The 22,320-nt window shown below is 43.6% G+C and overlaps 1 protein-coding gene and 1 long non-coding RNA gene across 2 annotated transcripts in view; both read left to right on the forward strand.

The window, feature by feature from the left end:
• lrrc75a (leucine rich repeat containing 75A) overlaps window positions 1-22,320 on the forward strand; it is a 106,311-nt gene that overhangs the window by 42,754 nt on the left and 41,237 nt on the right. Inside the window, exon 3 of the mRNA XM_033632026.2 lies at window positions 6,686-6,798. Within this exon, the coding sequence (XP_033487917.2) occupies window positions 6,686-6,798 (113 nt within the window). The remainder of the gene's footprint in view (window positions 1-6,685; window positions 6,799-22,320) is intronic.
• Window positions 8,271-9,797, forward strand: LOC144462766 (uncharacterized). The gene is made up of 3 exons (XR_013490987.1): window positions 8,271-8,417; window positions 9,271-9,571; window positions 9,783-9,797. It is a non-coding gene; the product is annotated as an uncharacterized LOC144462766 (long non-coding RNA).

Below are 22,320 nucleotides of genomic sequence, written 5' to 3' on the forward strand. Positions count from 1 at the left end.
CATTTTATTTTCAGCTTGACATTCATGCGTATTTGAGTTTATCCACTGTCTTTTAAAAGGTTTTCAGCGGACCAGGAGCTAAAGGACTTTCTCAAGCCTTTAAGAGAAAATCTAAAACAGCAGAAAGGTATTATGGGAACACAGGAAGTGACATCAGAATAAGAAATTGAATGCACCACGTGTACATGTAGACAAGGACTTTGGTTTATTGCAGGTGTCACGGCAGAAAAAGATGATTTAGGTGATTTAAGATTAAAATCGGTATTTTTCAACCTGGGCTCTATTTCCCCATGTGTATGTGTGCGTATGATTCATGGGTACAACTCGTTTTAAAATTGGTTCAGTATTGAGGGAGGTGGATGCAGCCGGCAGTCGTGAGGTAGATATGGGGGCAGATGCGTCCCGTATAAGTTTGCACATTAAAAGAGCTTTTTTTCGCCACTGACCAGTTCAGATCACCAGTGTTATCTCTGTAAATAGCATACTAAGAGTTTCCCTGACCCTTCACTTCCTGTGAGCTGTGTGACATCATCTCGCGAGAGCTTTGCTTGTTGCCGGAAGAAAACAGAGGAGCCATGCAGAGCGCTGCTCAGAGTGACGCTGGTTGTCCCGGAGTACAGCTGAGAGTTTTACTGCATCGATTGAAAACAATGGTTCGTGTTTGTGCTTATCCGAATTGCAAGAACAGGATGTTGCGCAACACCCTGTACAGCTTTCACAGGCTGCCTTTGTCAGACGGCGAGATGCTGAAGTTGTGGCTAGTTGTGCTACAAATGGATGCTAACACTCCTGTCCAGATGCTGCGCCTTGCAGACCATCGGGTCTCACTTCTCCCAAGATGACTACTGCCAGCCGAAGAAGAGAAGACATCCAATCCCGAAACACCTCTTCCTCAAGAAAATGGCTGTCCCACGAGTAGAGAGAGCTACAGACACAGTGGAGCAAAGGTCTCGCGAGATGACGTCACACAGGCCAGAGGTAAGGGAAACGCTTAGTATGCTATTTACAGAGATAACACTGGCGATCTGAACCGGTCAGTGGCGAAAAAAAACACTTTTAATGCACAAACTTATACGGGATGCATTTGCCCCCGTTACCGTGTTAGCTCGTTTCGCAGCTCCCGGCTTCATTCGCCTCCCTCAATACTGAACCAATTTTAAAACGAGTTGTACCTATGAATCATACGCACACATACACATGGGGAAAATGCAAAATTGTCGGACTTTTGACATTACGATAACACGGCAGTTAGTGTAACTATGCTGCCTCATAATGTTAGCTGGTTAGCTAGCTAGCAGAAGTCCCCTGTCGTCTGTCGTTCATCAAACGAAGCATGATGAATGCAGCAAACATGATAGGTAGGATGAACTCAACCCGAGACTCTATTATAGAGAGTTAGAAATGTAGATGGCTCGCAGCTTCCTGTTTAAAATAGTTACGTATGCGCGAACGTAATCTGAGTGGACGGAAGTTCGCTGCATAGATCAGCCTCTCATTGGGCGGAACGAGCCACCCGCTGAAGTCTCGCCCTACCACCTCCGGTTGCAGTTTTCAACACGTCCTTTACTAACTTTTGCGGTGTTTGATCTTGCGTGGATGTAGCCATTTTTCTGCCATGGTTCACGTCCTGTAGGTGATATTTTTGTGGGCGTGTTACACCAAAACCTGTCCCACCCCCCGCAATATTTTTGTAAGCGCACAGTTGCTGTGGCACCGCCCAGAACGATTGTGATTGGTTGAAAGAAATACAAGCAGCCGGGGCGTTTTTTTTTCCAATCTTAAAGTGAGAGTCGGCCCAGCCAGACCTTTCTTTTCTTGACAAAGGTCTGGTGAGCGAGACTAGCATGAACGTGACCGACGCAGTGACGCAGTGAGTGGCGTCCCAGTTCCTAGGGAAAGATTTCTACCCCTACCCCTCGTTGCTTCATTTTGAGGGCTAAGGGGTAGTGGGCAAGGGGGGTATTGGGATTGGGCCTAAGTCTAAGTCTAAGATACACATTATTGAGCAGATTAATAGCGATAAATTAAGTTCTATTATGCTCAGATTAGATGCTGATAAAGCTTTTGATTCAGTTGGGTGGGAAGTTCAATATTTGGTAATGAATAGATTTGGCAGTCTCTCTAGCTCCACAACTCTACATCGGGCGGGGGAGGCTGCTGGACAGACCTGGTAAACCCAAACGTGCAGTGAGGGTGAACTAGGAACGTCAGGCTGAGGCCTCTGTCTGTGAGATCTTTGACTCCCACCAGTAGAGTATAGAAGATAGAGTTTATACAAGATATATATTTTAAAGGAAAATAAAGACGTTACAGTTAGCAGCGCAGCAGAGCCAAACACTGAGACAAGATTACTGAGAATATGAAGAATTATGAAACTCTGTTCTTTCACTATGAATCTAAAAATGTGTATTTACACAATAAATACAAAGTGTCCTCGACTTCTTTCTTTCCTGCAGCGTCCGACCACACAGACACATTTCCAAGAACATCTTCACAGTTTCTCTGCGGGAATCATCGTCGCTTCATTTAATTTGAAAAATGAGAAAAAAAATCATTCGACAGCCAAAGAAGTGGAAGAACTCGTTCTGTTTCCCTCCGGGCATCAATTCATTCACTTTCACAAAGGCTGTCTGCTAGAAAATTGTTTTTCTGCTTTACTATCCAACTTCTGCCCTTCACACACACACACACACACACACACCTGAACAACAATGTGGTACCTCACAGTTTAGGGAACTGAACGTCTTTGTTGATAGCACTTCGTCCCCTCACCATCTGTTTTAGACTGGATACTGGGGACCTGCAAACCTGACTCACCACCTGAATAAATGCATTTCAATATGGGTGGAAGCCTCAACACACACACATACACACACACACACACACACACACACACACACAGGCAGCTCTGGTACAGTGGAGGGTTGTGATGACATTGAGTCAGGCGGGTAGAGATGAGGCAGTGCGTCACTAACTCGTTCACTGCTCCCCACATGATGGAAACTCAGAGGGTTCATTACACTGAGTAGTAAATTGAGACGTTGGTCGTTTATGAATTGCCGTTATTTTGCGTCACGGCCAGAAAATGTAGTTTCTCATGACTGTAATTTAGATGTCAGTCATCGGGGGTGCTGAGGAAAACCATTTCATCGTGAGAAGGTCGTGCACATGCTTTGTACAGAACATTTTTCATTTCATGTTTAATCATGTTTAAGTGCACTGCACGGAGCACAGACGTACAGTTCAGACACTTGATGGCGAAGTGAATGTAACGCAGCGCACCAGGTGGGAAATGGAGAGTGATTATGGACACAGGCAATCAACGCAGCATGTAGCGTTGAATTCCCCAGCTTCACAGTGTGTGTGTGTGTGTGTATGCTGTAAACGTGTGTGTCCTGTCAGATCAGAAAGTTAAGTTTGACAGAAGGTGTTTGCTTATTCTTTGCTCCACTGGTCCTTAAACCCTTTGATTATCTGTCTCCTGTCTGTTGCTGCTGTAACACTTCACTGCTCTGTCTTATTCTGGCTGATGTTGTGTCCAACATGACATTTCCTCTCTCTGTTCCCCTCACTCCTCTGAACCACACACCTGCTGCAAATACATACCTGTCACTTATTTATGTTCTTTTTCTGCTGCCCTTTGTGCTGAACGATTGACCGTCTACTAAGGTCCGTTGAAAGATTGTTTTGCACCACCCGCATTTCGACACAGGGTTGATGCAGAATAAAATCCTCTGACGCCAGTTTTCGTTGTGTCCAAACAGTGGAATTACAGTCTGTCACTTGATGCCATTGGGCCCAAGAAGACTTTTTCCCATTGACTTACACCGCAAGAGAGACATTTGTAAATCAATGGATACATTTTTTTTGAGTGTCACAACCCCTACGAAATGTCTCGTTCCGCTATAAAGATTAACAAGATTAAATGATTTTATCCCTGCTCAAGTTAGCAGAGTGCTAAACTGGAAGTAGCTGGCTGCTCTGAGCGTCTATCGCCCTAGTTTTTGCGGTGTGTCCCGCACCGTCGGCACTTAGGCGTCACCAGCGGCTGATTGAGCATGTTGAATCGGCGGCGGAGCTTGTCGGTGAGAGAGATCACTCTGATTGGCTGTTCAGGTTTTATTTCCTCCCCCCTGTAGCGAGTGAATCTGCCTGTAGTGAAACCGGGGCTAACCGGTGCTTCCTCCTCAGGCTCCACTTCACTCAGCTGCCCCACAGACCCGCTGCTTCTTCCCACTTTAACCTGAATAACAAACTGGCTGGGAGCGGCTAGCGGAGCGTTAGCCGCAGCATGACCGGAGGGAAGCACAGCCAGTTAGCCTCTGCTAGCTTCCCAGCTAGCTCCAGCTTTCCGTTTGGATCCAACTGGAGCACCGAGCCCTGGTTTGTTATTCAGGTTAAAGTGGGAAGAAGCAGCGGGTTTATCGGGCAGCTGAGTGAAGTGGAGCCTGCGGAGGAAACACCAGGACCGTCTGGATGTAATAGTCCGTGGAGGTGCTGCGGTGCTCGGCTACACAGATAGGAAACCCCTCGGCTGACAGGATGTACCACTCTCTCACTCCGCTCTCTCTCACGCAGGCGCAGAATGTACGTGCTACTTGGCCATCGGATGTAGTCCGTGTAGTGTGTTCAAATGCAACTGACACAGGGTGACATGAGGCGACGTAGACGACACAACAGTTGGCTTTCGTTGCCGCTAGTTCTTTGATGTCGGTTTGGTGTGTCCGCACCTTAAGTCGCCAATCACAAACGAGTCAAAGAAAGAGTCCCACTTCTTCTTCTTTGATGCATCACTTATTTTTCACATCTGTGTCCATAAACCATTCAATGGTACAAATTTTCACCAATACATTGAGCAGCACACCTGATTTCTTGCAACACTTGTCCTTCAGTGAATGGTTCCTACCTATACTGACAAGCCCCATGACAGAACAGTGACCCCTACAGGACAAATTAGGAAGGTTTCTGTTTGTAGTCCGTTTGTAGCGCCACTAGTGTTGACCAGTGATGTTTAAACAGGCTTTGGTTGCATGCAGGTAAACAGTCTTTGTGGAGAGTAAAAGAGGGAGAACACATTGACCTAAATTCAATCTCTGAACCCATCTGCTTTCATCTGATGACGATTTAGCTTTTTATTAGCTTTTATGTTTAGAGGGGTTAGCCAAAATGTTGTCTGGACCTCTACCAAGTTGCAGACTGAACTGGATACAAGTGAAAGAAGAAGTGTTGGTCCGGATATGTGCTGGCTCATAATTAATGATATGAGTTACATGTGTGCTTTTCAGTGTCATGAAAACATCCCTTTACATTTCCAATGCTGTTGTCACATATCTATGTCACATAGTAAACTAGTAAACGTCAAGCCAGTCACAACTCATGGTTTGAATGTCTTGTTTCCAGAGGTAGGACTCACACAGTAAACTGTCCTTCCAGTGATCAGTAATCCATGTTGTGGATCAGCTTTGTCGGATATTATATATTTACCAGGTTTATGTATCAAGGTATCGACCTTAGTGATAGTGAGTGCACTGAGTGATTTTGGTTATTACAGGACAGAATCAAAACTAGCTTACAGATGTCTTTGCTGATATATGAGCAAACAGTTGCCTTGTTTCACGTTCAGCAGACACAGAAACATTAGCATTCATTTGGAGTTAGCTGTCTGGCAGTTTAGCTCTAATATTCACCCTCTTTGTACCTCTGTTTTGTGAGTAACCCAGATGTAATAAATAATCAGATGAGTAACTTGTGCAGATATATATTGATGAGGCGACAATTTGTGAAATAATTAAATAGATTATTATAATTGAATGTTTTTCCATCATTGTTTTTGATAACTGTATTTTTTTTTAAATGTCACACTGCCTCTTAATATGCCCTTTATTTCACACGTCTGTTTTTATGTCATGATGACATTTTTCCCAACAACACTTTCATTTCATGTCAAGTTTTATTTCATAATGTCACTTTTCTTGAGTGGTGCTGTCATCGCCCCCTCACCCTTCAGCTGACAACTTGTTGTTACCTCTTATAGTGACAGTTTACCGGCTAGTGTCAACAGCCCATGTCACGCCCTCACAGGTTACCTACAAGGCCACTGCCCTTAAAGGAGGAAAAAGGGTGATCCAGTAACATTGTGAACACAAAATCTTAAGAGCACTTTTAGAGAATTTCTCCCAATTTGGCACAAACATCCACCTAAACTTAAATATAAATTATATTAGAATTTTAGATTTGGTTAGATTTGTTGGTGGAAGGTCACCGTGACCTTGCATCCGTCTCATTCTTGGGAACATGATATATCAAGAACACCATGAGGGACTTTCTCCCAATTTGGCACAAACATCCATTTTGAGGTGAATGAATCAATCCACTTTGAGTCAAGGATGAGGTGATTAGAATTTGATACTCAAAGGTCAAAGGACACTGTGACTTGAACTTCAGCAGGTCGTCTTGACCATGTTTACATGCCTAAATGCATTGAGCTGCTGCCACGTGATTGGTTAGATATAGATGTTAACTAGAAGTTGAACAGGTGTCCCTAATAAAATGGCCAGTAAGCACTTGGTTACAGACATGTCTAATTTGTCCTTTTGAATCCCGGCAGAAGGTTATTCTCATTAGCTGACGGTCGTCTGTAACTGAACTGATCGTGTGTGCGTTTCTGTCTCTGTGTGTCCGACAGGAGGGCGACTCTCTCGGGGCGATGGAGAAGGTCTGTCGTCAGCTGACCTATCATCTCAGCCCCCACTCTCAGTGGAGGAGACAGGGCCTGCTCAAGAGGAAACCTCAGGCCTGGTGAGTGTGTGCGTGTGTGTGTGTTGCTATGGTACAGTATGTGTCCTCTGTTTTCGTTAAAATCTCAGTGTGTCACCAATGTGTCATCATCTATTGCCCCTTTGGGTGTCATGGAAAAATCTACTGATGTCTCTGTCTCTTATTTTCTCACCGTCTCATGGACACAGTTGGAGGTGAAATCAGCTCCTTCTGTGTCACCTCTCTTTGCCTTCTTGTTTCCCTCTTACTGTCGTATAGTTCATATTTTTATGCATACATTAACATCTAAATTATATTTGAATTATGTGGTGCGGCTCTCAGTGAGTCTTCCAGAATCACACAGCTAAACGCTGCTGGATGAGTCGGCATTTGAAGTTTTAGGCAGTCAGTTTTTTCTCCTCTCTTACTTTTTGCACCTGCATTATGCAGAAACTTCCTTTTAAAAGTCTGCAGCCAAATAAAAATGGAGATTTGGATGGATTTAAAACATACAGCAGGGTTACACAATATGCAAATCAGTCATGGAAAGTAAATACAAACAACTAATCCACTTGTGTCTCCAGCTCTGTAAAATACAGCCAGCAAAGAATTAACTTCAAACTGCTGGAAGCTGTTTTCAATATGAAATATTTTATGTATGCAGAACACTCCAACTGTTCAGCGTTCAGCTCCACTGAGGCTTTGAAAGCACCTGCCTCCTTAAGAAATGTTTGTTGTTAGCTTTAGGTCACTGGATCTCAAACTATGGTACATGGTTCACATCAGTGGGGGTATGCAAGCTTTCAGTAGTGGAGAGTTGCTCAAACTTTCTTTTTACCTGAGGGCAGCTACTTTGTGTATCATGTGGCCTGTTATAAAAGTAAAACACATTCAAATGAGACTGAATGGATGGGGCATTTGGTGCGGTGTCTGCAGTGATGCAGGCGCTGCGCTGGACCGTCGTGGTGAAGAGGGAGCTGAGCCAGAAGGTGAAGTTTTCGATTTACTGGTCCATCTACGTCCCAACCCTCACCTATGGTCATGAGCTCTGGGTAGTGACCAAGAGAAAGAAGTCACGGATACAAGCGGCTGAAATGAGTTTCCTCTGTAGGGTGTCTGGGCTCAGCCTTAGAGATAGGGTGAGGAGCTCAGACATCTGAAGGGAGCTCGGAATAGAGCCGCTGCTCCTTCACGTCGGAAAGGGGTCAGTTGAAGTCGTTCGGGCATCTGATCAGGATCCTCTTGTTAGAGGTGTTCCAGGTACATCCCACTGGTAGGAGGCCCCGGGGCAGACCCAGAACACGCTGGAGGGATTATATATCTCATCTGGCCTGGGAACACCTTGGGGTCCTCCAGGAGGAGCTGGAAAGTGTTGCTGTTGGAGAGGGACATCTGGGGTACTTTGCTCAGCCTGCTGCCCCCACAACCCGGCCCTGGTTAAATAACGCAAATACCGCCATCTTGGACATCGCGCAATGCATTGTGGGTATGCACCGAAGCACTCTGGGATTGAAAGCGTCCACCGCAAGCACCGCAACGTGTGTAAACAATGGAGTCTCCCTGTTATTTGGAATAACGTCGTCGTTTGTATCGCTAGCCATGGGTGGATCCAATCGATGTGCTGTGTACGGGTGTAGCAATGATCGCCGATATAAATCCAAGTAAGTTTAAATGCATATGTCCGTAGAATTATTGTTAAATGTTCTCAACTTTAAGTAACTTCTCTCTCCTGGGTGGATGTGTTCAAACAAACGAACATGTTTCACTAGTTTTTATTTTGAGTCGTTTACATTTATTATTGCTATTGTCGTTATGTTAATAATTTAATCAGTTTACCAGTAGTTTCAGTCAGATTACAGTAAATACATGTACCGTAAATAGTTGTACATAAAGTATGTTCTGTCTGTCTGTGCGTATGAATTGGGTTCACGGGAGCACAATGGAAATAAACCAAGGACTTTTGTGTTATCCTTTTTTGCAGTGTTTCTTTGAAAACTGCAACTGTACTGTTAATCAGAATTTGCAAATAAAAACCTCCAGCTCCATCCATTTGTTTGCTATTTCAGTGCAGTCTTGCATGCAGACTGCACTGTTCCATTTCTGCAAAACAAAACTGAAACGAATAGTATATAATAATTAGGTGTATTCGTTTTAGTTTGTTTTTTTAATCATAATAGGGGATATTTTTCAGGGTCAACATGTAAGAAGTTCATAATCTGTATTACAATAAAAACACAATTCAGTAATGTAATCCCAATCTCAATAAAAAATGGATGTGTTAATATGCCCCCTCATGTTGACACACATTTGACTAAACTGACCCATTAAAACATGCTATGTTTGAGTACACACATAATTTCAGTTAGTTGTTAATTTATTGGTATACATTCATGTTTTAATGTCATTACTTGAGTCTCATATCGTAAAATGGAGGTTAACTGAATGTTTACCAGATTTAGACATGAGCTAAACTATGCTATTTGTGTACATTAAATATCTGTTGTGATATTTTAGGTGGATAATCAAAGATCATGTTCCTGAGCTTAAGTTCCACTTATGCCCTCCCAAATGGCGACCTCTGTGGGTGAAGCTCATCAACAGAAAAGACCTCCCCAAGATCACTGATCACACCAGAATCTGCAGCAATCATTTTGTACTGGGCAAACCAATTGGAATACAGCCCCATCCATCCCTGTACATGAGGGGCTATTCAGACAAGGATAGCCACAGTGACAACATTGAGATTCAAAGAATCATTAGCAGCTGGTCTCCAGATAATGATGAAAGCACATATCTAACTACAAGGCATGGTAAGGTAGGTTTTAAATCTAAGCAGACCGTAGGCTATCTCTGCTTTTTATTAACGTGTTGTTAATGCATTCTTATAGTTATTTTGTCATTTGTTGTTTCTGTTTTATATTGACCTGTTAGTATGAGGGTCCAAGGAAAATGAATTTGACCCTTTGCAATGTTTTTATTGTGAAGTATTTTTAAGGTGTGATAATAAAGTCTTTCTGATTGTAAAGGTGAAGAAAAAGAGTGCTGAGGACGTTCCCACAAAAAAAGAGAAGAACAGACCTCGAGGATGAAGCTTCCAGTCAGTCCCCAGGACCCAGTGAGGAAGCCACCAGTCACACTCCAGTCAGCCCAGTGTCAGGTGACCACAGCTACAGTGATCATCATGACACTGTACCAAGTGTTGGGTTTGAGTATGCTTCACAGCCATTAACATCCCAGTCACCATACAAATCATCACCATACAAATCACCATCATACAGCACCTCTGACCTGCAGGAGCAGCACAATTACTGTTTTAAGCCAGCAAGTGCCTGCACATGTTCCTGTGTTTGTGAAAAGTGCCAGATGAAATCAAAGCATGTTGTGCAGGAGAGAGAGATGGAATCTTATCTGACAGAGACATTCAGGAAGAACTGTTGCATGAGAGAGATGACTTTGAGAGAATGTTATCACATGAGAAACAGTCATTCCCAGTACTTTATGATATTTCTGCCATCAAGCATTCAGATGAATTGATGCGTCTGCACACAGGCATAGAAAACTACGCCATCTTCCAGTGGATGTTTAATGAGGTGCGGTCAAAACTGCCCTCAGTACATTATTTCAAAGGTGCGCAGTCTCAAAAAGTAAAGAGGTACCAGATTGTTGCAGAAAAAAAGCCAGGGCCGCAGAGAAAATTGTCCCATGAGAATGAACTTTTGTTAACTTTGATGAAACTGAAGCTCAATTTGTCTCTCAAGTTTCTTGCCTATCTTTTTAAAATCTGCACCAGTGTTGTATCTCAGATTATTTCTACATGGCTGGCTCTGCTCGCAAAAGAATTACGGCCGCTTCTCTATTGGCCTACACAAGAGCAGATACACCTTTACTACCCTGAGTGCTTCAAAAAGTACAAGTATGTGCGTGCCATCATAGACTGCACTGAGATACCCATACAGAGGCCTTCACTGGCAAAAGCCAATAGCCAGATATACTCACAATACAAGGGAAGACCTACTGCTAAGGTTTTGGTGGCATGTACACCAGCAGGAACGGTGTCTTTTGTATCAAAATCTGCAGGGGGATGCATGAGTGACAAGGAAATTGTCAAGAGGTCAGGTATCATTGACATGGTAGAAAGGGGTGATATCCTGCTTGCAGACAGAGGGTTCAACATCCAAGAGCTACTTCTAGACAAAGGAGTGAGCCTTGTAATCCCTCCATTCTTGAAATCCAAAAAGCAGTTTTCAGATGCTGACGACAGGAGAACCAAACAAGTTGCTAATGCTCGAATACACATTGAACGTGTTATTGGCAGGATTAAGGATTTTGACATCATGAAATCTGAACTCCCATTAGACATGTTCGATATTTTTGATGACATTGTTGTTGTTGTGGCAGCGCTTATTAACTTACAGCCACCCATAATTCCACTTAAGTGTCACTGAGATATTGGACTCGAGTACAAATTTGACTAAGCAACCTTGTACCTTGAACTTGTAGTTGGGTAATATTTCCCTAAGAGTATCTATACTTTGACGCAATTACTGGACTGAGTACTTAATCCACCACTGTCAATACTGTAACAAAACAAAACAGGAATATTGTATAGCCACCCTTTTAGTGTCTTGTCTTTGTACATGCAATGTATTTGTAAAGAAAAACTAAAAACCGTACTTGCAGACTGCAGTATTCTTAATGAACATTTATTATATAAAAGTGAAATGTATTGTAAACAAACAATGCAAGAAAATGGGTTCACAAAAGTGCCGTAGAGCATTGTGCATTTTTGGTTAACAAAACAATTTATGCATTTGTAGTGCAAAATAAAAGCAAATAAAACAGGTATTTTGTGTGTTCCCTTTTTTGTTTTCTTTTTTTTTTTTTACAAATCATGTGTACTTTTTCTTCAAGTGCTGTATATTAGTGCATTAAACGGTACACAGTACGCATAGGCTGGAGGAATGTTCACTTCTATATTTCAGTGCACTTAACCAGGGTTTCTCAAAGTTGGTGCCATGACACCAGTCCAGGGGTGCCACATATCATACTTGAATTAATGTTTAAACAGTTCACATTTTGCACAAAACCAATTGGTCACCGTTTTTTGGAGGAAGGCCTCCTGACCATTTAACCCTACACATGTCCAATGTGACCACTCCTTGCAAGAGTAACAATAAATACTCATTTCTTCCATTGTGTGTGGTGTTGGAGCAAAAAAGTCAAGGTCCTGAGCCGTGCCAGAAAGCTCGCGACCTCGCTCTTCTCTTCTCAAACGGACTTTCTTTGTCTTCCATTAGATATCAAAAACTCAAATACTCAGAGGTCAAAAAAAATCACTGGAGACACGTAGAATCAGATGCAACTGAGTTTAATGTGCTCGCAGGCAACAAACACATCACAACTCAATGAGTCAAGCTCCAGAGCAAGACTGAAATTTCACTTTTGCGCTGCTCCCTTTTATGCTGGTGAGGATTCGAGAGAATCTCCACCTTTTTCCTTTAGTCCATCCTACCCACTGGTGGCAGGCCTTTTTGCCTTTGTTCAGACATGCCCAGACATGTCCCTATGGTTTAATCTTTTTCTCCCGGCCTACTACTACTGTCTACTATTACACTTCCAGGCAATACATGGTATGGTATGTGTGTGTTTTCAATATATGAATACGCAAACTTGTGTAAAAGTGCTTTGCCATACATGGATACATAAAACATGGTTACATGAACTCCAACCTTAATCAACTTATGCAAAATAAAACATTTAAATCTTACACTAAATTCCCCCCTTTGGGGCTACATAGTCCCACTAAATACTGAGGGAGGAAAATATACATTTCCCCCTTTGGGACCAGAAGGTCCCATACTATAATCTACATGAATCAGCAAGCTTGACAGAGGAAAAAATATATTCCCTCCTGTGGGACTTGAAAAGTCCCATACTACAGAACCATTATCAATATACATCACACATAAAACAGTTCCAGCAATAATTCCCGTGAACACACTTCTATCTAATTGCTCTGAATGTTATTGATGTAGTAGTGTTTTGAGTACAAGAGTTATACTGGGTGCCCTTGCTGTCATTTTCCATTGCATGCATGATTAATTACAATAACCATCTCATATACAGGTCACAGTAGGTATGGTACATATCAATCTTGGCTATTAATGCTGCCCAGTTACTGTCCGTCGGACACATAGGTGGATGTGCCAGTCATCCGCAGGCGCCGGTAGGACGCCACCTGGTCCCTCAGCATCTCGATCTCCTGTTGCAGCTCGTGGTGGTTGACCAGTTGTCGCTGTAGGTCATCCCTAGCCTGGGCTCAAATGGGGCTGGTCCTCTGACATGGCTGGGCGCTCTTGGTAGGCCAACCCTGGATTCTGCTGCTTTGGATACAGGGATCTCCACATGCTGGCCATGCTCTGCACCTGTGTGTTGGAAAGGACATTGTTTAGTTCAATTCACTTCCCTCCTTTTCCTCCTAATTGCCCCGTGGTATAGATAACCTATATATGTTAATCAGTCGATTGTTAGTATGGGTTTGGTAACAGCAAGGTTTTTCCTGAATCTATTGCCAATTATTTGGTTATTTCTTACCCTGAATCGGCTCTCCCTCTATACAACCTCGTATTCCCCTTCCAGGTTCCCCTTCATTGGCTCATATAAGTTTATACTGTCAGCCATATTCTCACTTCCTTCCGTATTGTCAATCATGGTTTCATATAAATCGTTGTTCAATCTAGGTGCATAGGATCTTATCCACGGTTTATCTAGTTTCCACAATTTGCCTTTCTCGGGGAGCTTTTCCTGCTGTTGTATCAGTTTAATAAATTGTCCCGTGGCCATTCTCATGGCCCTTCTTATCAGGATCTGTACTAGGGGAAGGACGCAAGAGATTATCAAATATTACTCCTACAGAAAACTTTTCTAACCAGTCAAGAATTGATGAGGTTTTAGTGTTCCAATTAGAGTGGTGTACCTGTTGGTCTCTTAATCTACGTATGTTTTCTAAAGCTTAAGTCAGGTTGTCGTCTTCGCCTGTATTCATGGGGATGGCTGTACAGCATTCTTCCCCTATTACATCACAGACACCTTGGTCTGGGGCTAGCCACTTTTGCAATCCAAGTCTGATTAGTTTACTTATGGATGGCACTTTCCCACCGGCATTGGAATTCTCTAACCAATATTCGATATCACCTCGGGCTACACAAAAGGGAAATACAATATCTTGAGCCAAATGCACTACTGGTGGTACTTGAAATTATTTTTTAATTTGCTCAGGAGCCCCCTTAAGACTTGTTGGGCAGATTTCCCTATTACTGGCATAATTGGTTTTCACTGCCGCCATCCACATAATACACTGCGCAAAACAGGTATCTCGTTGTTCACAATCCTCTATACCCGGGAGGGGCCTAACTCTAGGTAGGCCTAATTTTCTATGGCAGGCTATGCACAAGCTGTTGGTTACCTGTTTGGTGGAGTACTCTAACCACTGATAAAACATATTAGATCTCCATGTGGTACTTCTAATTAGTTCGGTGTCTCGTACTGGCGTATTTCTGGTTCTTCTATGGGGGTTTCGGTTTTAGTTTGAGCCATTGCTAAGCCAGTTCTACGGGTACTGTGTGCCAGGTGTCTACATTGGCACATTTTTCATTATCACACCAGACTCTTGCTGTCACCATCCCTTCTACATTACATTATGGTCCTATAGACCGGCCATGCAACCTAACATTTCCTGGACCTTCCACTAACACATCATCATAAGCATGTGACTTATAGTAAGTCAGCTGCATGATCTCTCTGTAAGGTATCTTGCCCTGTTTTGCGGCCATGGTCCCTAGTGCTACTGCACACTCGCCTTGTTGTGCCTGGCCTTGTCTGTCTGGTTCTGCCCCTTCACTCTGTTTTACTCCTACCAGAATAAGCAACAGGGTTAGTAGCATTATTATTCCCACTTTAATTCCTCCCCCCATGTTGCCTGTGTTCTCAACCTTTCCCTGTGCTGGTCTATTGGGGGGCTGTTCCCTGGGCTGTTCCTTCTCTGGGGTCTGAGTCTCCTGAGTCTGTGCTGCCTCTGTCTGAGTCTCCTGTGTCTGCGTCTGGCCTTTCTGTGCTTCTAGTTTCGCCTGTTTCTAAGCTGCTACTTTCTTCTCCCTGCTCTCTTTCTGCCTCTGCTCTCTCTCCTCTCTCTGTTCTCTCTGCGCTTGGGCCCTCATCATCAGCCCTGCGGCTACTAGGTGGCGACTCATGAGGTTCATCGTCAGCCACTGAGGATGGGGTGTTTTCCTCTGAGGTGCTCTCTGTCGACACCCTCTCTGGGTTGTTATCTCTGCAGCAGTGGTTAAGATGGAACCAAACGTCCTTACCTTCAACTTTCAAGGCAGTTGGTGTAGCTAATATGACCTTGTATGGACCTTCTCTGCGTGGCTGGTCCCACTTCCTTTTGAACACCTTGACGTACACCCACTCTCCAGGAAGTATGCGTTGAAGGTCTTCTGGGATTTCGACCCCTCTGTCCTCTGTGGTGCCTTTCACCTGCTGGGAGATAGCCCTATGGATACGGGTTAGACTTCGTAAATAGTCAAACATTTCATTTTGCAGTTGCTCCAATGGGGGCCCTTCGTAGGGACCCCTCAAATATGGTATTGGCATGGGTGAACCCATAAGCATTTCATGCGGTGTTAGATGCGTGATTCTGCTAGCTTGTGAGCGCATTGACATTAGTGCAAGCGGTAAAGCATCCACCCAGTTAAGCTTGTCCCCACTATCTACTACTATTTTTGCTATTTTTGTTTTCAGAATCCCATTTGCTCTTTCTACTGCCCCCTGTGATTGAGGGTGGTAGACACAGCCAAACTTTTGTTTGATGCCTAGTTGCTTCAGTATTTCTTGTATTACATTAGATAAAAAGTGTTTTCCGTTATCTGATGATATGGTATCCGGCATCCCAAATCTCAGGAAGACTTCTCGGCAGAGGAATTTTGTAAGTGTTCTATGATCTGATCGGCTGTAGCTGTTACTTCTACCCATCGGCTGTATCTGCATATGACCACCAAGACGTATCACATTCTTCTTACTCTGGATTGTGCGCCCATGTCTATGTAGTCTAACGTGAGGTGTCTGAAAGGACCGTCTGGAGGTGGTATATGTGCCAGTGGGGCTGTAAAAACTCTCCTGATGTATCTTGCGCAGATCTCGCATTCGCCTAGTACTAGTACTCTATCTACCTCTTGCACAGATCTCGCATTCGCCTAGTACTAGTACTCTATCTACCGTGGCTGCCATGAATGGTGACCACCATGTTGCTCGCAATTTCCGTAGGATCTCCCCCCTTGCGCAATGGTCATTACCATGCGCCCAAATTATAGCATGTCGCAGCAACAGGGTTGGTAGTACTAAATTGCCATGATTATCTCGCCAGAGACCAACACAATCTTGGATGGTTAACATGGGTGCCATTACTGCACCCATTGCTGCCTGTTTGGCTGCTATCTTGCTAGCTATCAGCTAGGTTATTATCTTTGGCTATCAATGAATCAGTCTTTTGGTGGGCTGGACATTTGATTATAGCTAGGGCTTTGGGGAGGAGCATAGCCTCCCACAAGTCAACAATGGCCTCCCCATGTGTAGCTGGGGTGCCGTCTGCTCTACAAAACCCTCTCTGTTTCCAAATGTTTGCGTGGATGTAGCACACTCCATATGCATATGCTGAATCTGTATATACATTCAGTGACTTTCCCTTTGCTAATCTACATGCTGCTGTTAGAGCTTTTATCTCTGCAAGCTGGGCGGAGCAGGGCTGAGCAAGTTTACATGATCGTATAGTCACAAAATTCTGATGGTTATTGAGCTGTACAATTCCATAGCCTGCATGACTACCTGTGGCGTCCTGAAAACAGGAGCCATCAACGAACAACGTGAGATCAGCTAAAATGGGCTGATTATGTAAATCTTCCCGAGCGTGCATAAATTTGTCTGTGTCATGAAGACAGTCGTGGTGTACCTTCTGTGGGTAGAACCATTTTGGTGGCTGGATTAATGATGGTACAACGTTGAATGAGCAGTTTTTATAACATAGTCACAAATCCATGGCCGACTGTATCCTGTCATGCCGAGAAAAGACAGCATTTGGCCCACCGTCTGTGGTTGAGGAGCCTAACTTACTGCCTCTATCTGAGATGGGGCAATGCACTTTTTATCCCCACTCAACTGTCTGCCCAAGTACTCTACAGACTGCTGGCAGAACTGCAATTTGTCTTTACTGACCTTGTGTCCCCTCTCTGCTAATGCTATGAGCACTGCAATGGAATCTTTTGACATTATTCTTTTGAAGAGCTACAGACAAGCAAATCATCTGTATATTGTAATACAGTGCTTGGCACGTTCAAATTAGCTAGGTCATAATGCTGACATTCATAAGTGAACGCAAACAAATATTGAGAGTCTGGGTGTAGTGGTACACTGAAAAAAAAACAGAACACAAATAAATGACTGTATACCACTGTGTGTCGGGTGGTATGTCTGAAAGCAGCGTGTGTGAATCTGGCACATGTGGCGTCTCTGTTTTCCACCACTGTATTAGCTACTATTCTGAAGAAGTTGGTTTCTTGATTGGAAAAATGAGCGTTTTGCACGGACTTCTAGTTTTGACCAGAACTCCGGCCTTTACCAAGCCCTCAATTGTGGGTCGGATACCATCAATGGCATGCTGCTGGAGAGGATACTGCCTCTGATATGGTAGGCTAGCATGTGGTTTTAGTGTGATGCGAACAGGTTGCGCTGATTTTATCAAGCCTACGTCTGTTTTATGTGCTGTCCATAGCTGTGGTGGAACTTTACTCAACAACTGTGCGTGTTCTTCTGTGACTGCTATCTGTGTGGGAGTAGTACCATCTACATGTACCTTGTCTGCGACTGTTTCATCACCTGTCTTAGTTGAGATTCTGATGTATTGTTTGTCATCTGAAATGTGGATGTATTTGTTCTTGGTGGGTAACCGCTCTCGCACCTGCAGTGCACGTCCGACCATTGGACCCAGATGATGAGACTCATAACCTTCTGCTAACATCAGTGTAACGTGTGGTGCAGAATTTGGCACCTGAAACCATCCTGCTAATTCTTCTGGGAGGCGGACGGTTGCCCCCACACCTTGAGGTCCTAAATACATGTCTTCACTAATGATCAGGCATGGTTTTTATTTTATTTTTATTTTATTTTATTTATTTATTTTTTTTGAGCACTGTGTCCCTGCATTCTTTACAATCTACATGAATCTGGTCCGCGTCATACATGAGCGTGCAATGCAGTGGCAGATTGGGAGTATGTGCTGTGTCAAAATGTAACCTGACCCATGGTTCCTACTGAATCCATGTCTGTTTGAGGTGAGACTCTTCTGATGTCAGTTGGAGCCAGTAGACCAACGCCTGTGATGTCTCTGTGGCGTTCCCGGGCAGCTGTGGCATCATGCTTTGTGGGGGGTCGTCAGAGAAGTCTAAATATAGTCCATCTTGAGTACTCATGATCTTAGTTTTGAGAGGTCACAATATATCTCTGCCTAGAAGGTTCACTGGCGTATGAGCTGAGTAGAGTAGGGGTGCAAAGATGACTTTACCGGCGATAAGCATTGGAACAGGCTCTGTCAATGGTATGACTTGTGATTTCCCAGAGAAGCCTATGGTCTTGATGGATGACTTAGAGAGGGGGAGTTTAGAGCCTTCTTTTCCAATACATGAATACGTAGCCCCTGTGTCCACCATAAAGGGATATGCTTGTTCGTGGGTGACAACAGGTATAGTTGGTTCGTTGTGTGGCTGTAATGAAATGACTGGTGACATTACTTCCCCCTCAGGCTTCTCTGGGCAGCCCTATCATGGGCACCCTGTCTCGTCTTCGGCCAATTTTCTGCTGGACCTTCCCATGGGTTGACTGGACACTCCCTGTGTCGGTGGCCGGGCTGGTAACAACCCCAGCACAGCTTGTTAGGTGCTGCAGGATTCACTCCTGGAAATCCTGTGTTCATTTCCTGGGAGCCTGATTGCTGATAGGGTGCGGCTCGCTGATAGGTTTGCTGTTGCGGTGGCTGGGGTCCTGGAGGAAAGTTAGGTCCCCTTCTCCATCCTCCTCGGCCTGCTGGTCCTCCCCTAGGTTTGCCTCGACCCCGCCCCCTCGGGGGCCTCTGGCTATCGTTGTTTCCACCTGCTTATTGTGGATAACAGTAGTGGTAATGTGAGGCATTGCATTGTCAGTGTTCTGCGTGTGGGGAGCGTCTTCTTTCATCTGCTCTCGGTCTTCGTATCCCTGGCCAAGGTCACTGTGAACCTTCCCTCCACTTGGCCTTCCATTGTTGTTGCTGCTCTTGCCTCCCCTACTGAGCGTAGTGGGTATTGTCCCGTCTCTGATGGTGATGTGTCTTGTGGGTATGGTGGTGGTGATGCTGGTAGGGGTGGGGCTGTGGGTATCACACCCGTCGGTGCCTGTGGGTCCTGTGGGTCCTTGCTGCGCTCTGCTTGCACCATTTGCTTCCCACCCCCTGTCTGTCTAAACCACCCTAATACCTCCCTTTCTTTAACCCTTTTGTTCTTTTTTTATAACTCGCCTTAGTGTCTTTTGCCTCAATGTGTCTTAGTTCTGTCTCCACCTCGTTGCAACATGCCAGGTTGAAGGTTCCATCTTTAGGCCAACAGTTTTTCCCTGATGTTCTTTTGTGCCATTTAGTCACACAGCGTTGGATTCAGTTTCTCCAACCTGGATGTTGTGTCATCACTATCTCTGTGGGTGTCAGAACCCCTCTTTCCATCTTTCCTTGGTTGGCTCCCATGAAGCCTTGTTAACTTTACTCGTTCTTGGAATTTGTGGTTGCTTGTCTGTTTCTTTTGTGTGTATCAGTGCTAGTAATTTCCCTACTGTGAAGGCAGTTTTGTATTATTTTTCTTCAGAGGTTATATTCTAATTTATGTGACCCATCTCCTCCCAAATTAGCTTTTCTAGGCATGACAACAATCTGCAATCTTGGATTAAATTCCACTCCATTCTCTAAATCTTGAAATATTACCTGGTTCAGAGGAAGTGAAGCTACGGGTCTGTTTTTATAATCATCACACAAATATTGCAGCAGTGGATCTAATGAGCGGGGAGTCCACAAATCATTTAAAATCGTCTCCCACTGTATACCTGAAATTCTTCCTTCACTTGTTTCAATTGGTAAATTTACTAACTATCCAAAGTTTTAATCGAATGTCTTGCTCGTCTTGCCACTGCTTCTCACCCTCGTTGTCTATGTAGGTTCTTTCTAACCCGAAATGTGTTCTTTATGCCTCTAGTATCTACTTCTCTATGAAAATTGGGCTGAGCAACATTGTATGACTGATGGCTTCAGTCATACAATGTTGCTCAGCCCAATTTTCATCACTACTGCTGTCACCCTCTTCCACCCAGCTCTTAACAGCTTGATCTCAACTTCTTTTTTCTTTATTTTATTACTTATTTTATTTATTATAAAACTATATTTATCATTTATAATTTATTTATAATTTTATTACTTATTCTATTTATTTATGAAACTATACTTATCACTTATTTTATTTATCTATAAAATTAAATTAAAATAACAGATATTTCTTTTTTATTCTCCCCTTAACAGCCAAACAGTTTGTATGGAGTTCACCCGAGCAACTTGTTCACTCAGTGAAACATGTGGACTTTTTGTTGGCACCGTTAGGTTTCCAGTCCCCAGACAATTTGTTGGCACCGTTAGGTTTCCCTTGTCTGGTTTTGTTTCACTGAGACACTGTTAATAACTACCTCATGTAACAAAACTTCGAAACAAATCACATAAAACAAACACACAGATACCAGATTATGATAAAACATTCAGGCCCCAAAATGTCAAAAGAATTTTCTTTGTAATGACCTTTAACCCAATAGAGATCAGAACCAAAATATCAAATTTTAACAAAGCTTTGTTTTTTGTATAAGCCCACTTCTGTTGGCTGTGTTCCTCACTCCGTGCTGGCTGCATTCCTCACCCCCTCCCTTTGTACTCTCTGTTAAGTCAGTCTCCCAATGATTTGTCAGTCTTTTTACAGTTACATTTTATTCAACACTTCACTGTATTTACAACACTTTATACAACACTTCATGCATAACTTTTTTAGGCAGGTTACATTGTGCTCACTATAGTTAATTCCGATGCTACTAAATATATTACAGTGTATGCACAACAACTTTATAGCTTACAGTTAACTTTTTACATACATTTACACTTTTGATCGATCTGTTTACTGTTTTTTCTTTTTTCTTATTTCTTTATCTCTTTGCTTTTAGCGTTCTGCCCGTTTCAGACCTGTTTGTCTGTGGCGACTCTCCTGCCCTCTTGGCTGAGAGATCATCCTTTAAACAGCGGTATCCACAGAAGCTTTATGTCTCTTTAACCCTATATCCGCCCGTGCAGTCCTGCCGTCCAACACAGCACACCTGCCCCTACAGGCTTAAAGGTGCGCCGAAAGGATAGGCAGCGGTATCCACGGATATGGTTTTGTATATCTCTGTTTCTCTTTTGCTTTTTCAACTCTTATTACCGGTTTCTTTTTCTCTTCCCTGTTTTAACTCTTACAGGTTTTTTTTTCTCTTGTGCACTTCTTATTCTTGTTTGTCTTCTTAATACTTTAAATACTTTACTCTTATTACATTCCTCACTACATTTGTTACCGTACATTCAGCATACACACATTCACTCTTTCTTTTGCCTGCTTGGTTACTCTAGCTCACTCCCCCACATTCCCCACACACACATACACTCACTCACTCCCACATTCACTCTCCATGTTTATCTCTCTAACTTCCACACACACACATACACTGTGTTGCATTAGATTCAGTTGTCTCCAGCAATATATCAGCTATGTTCCAATGTTGTGTTATTAGTTAGTAATTTTTACATCACATTTTAGGTTCTTTAGGAGAGGAATTTGTCAAATACCTCTGACCTGGGCGGCTCCCAACTGCACCGCAGACGCACCCGGTTTAGGCAGAAAAAAGGCTCTGCTTACCTTATCTGGTGGCCACCTGTACGTCTGATGCGTAGCCAAGCGTCCCCGATCTCAGGATCCGACCTCCTCGTCCTCCTACGCTGGCTCGCCAAATAATGTTGGAGCAAAAAAGTCAAGGTCCTGAGCCGTGCCAGAAAGCTTGCGACCTCGCTCTTCTCTTCTCAAACGGACTTTCTTTGTCTTCCATTAGATATCAAAAACTCAAATACTCAGAGGTCAAAAAAATCACTGGAGACACGTAGAATCAGATGCAACTGAGTTTAATGTGCTCGCAGGCAACAAACACATCACAACTCAATGAGTCAAGCTCCGGAGCAAGACTGAAATTTCACTTTTGCGCTGCTCCCTTTTATGCTGGTGAGGATTCGAGAGAATCTCCACCTTTTTCCTTTAGTCCATCCTACCCACTGGTGGCAGGCCTTTTTGCCTTTGTTCAGACATGCCCAGACATGTCCCTATGGTTTAATCTTTTTCTCCCGGCCTACTACTACTGTCTAATATTACACTTCCAGGCAAT

This window comes from Epinephelus lanceolatus, chromosome 4 (genome assembly GCF_041903045.1).
Source record: "Epinephelus lanceolatus isolate andai-2023 chromosome 4, ASM4190304v1, whole genome shotgun sequence".
Taxonomy (NCBI): Eukaryota; Metazoa; Chordata; class Actinopteri; order Perciformes; family Serranidae; genus Epinephelus; species Epinephelus lanceolatus.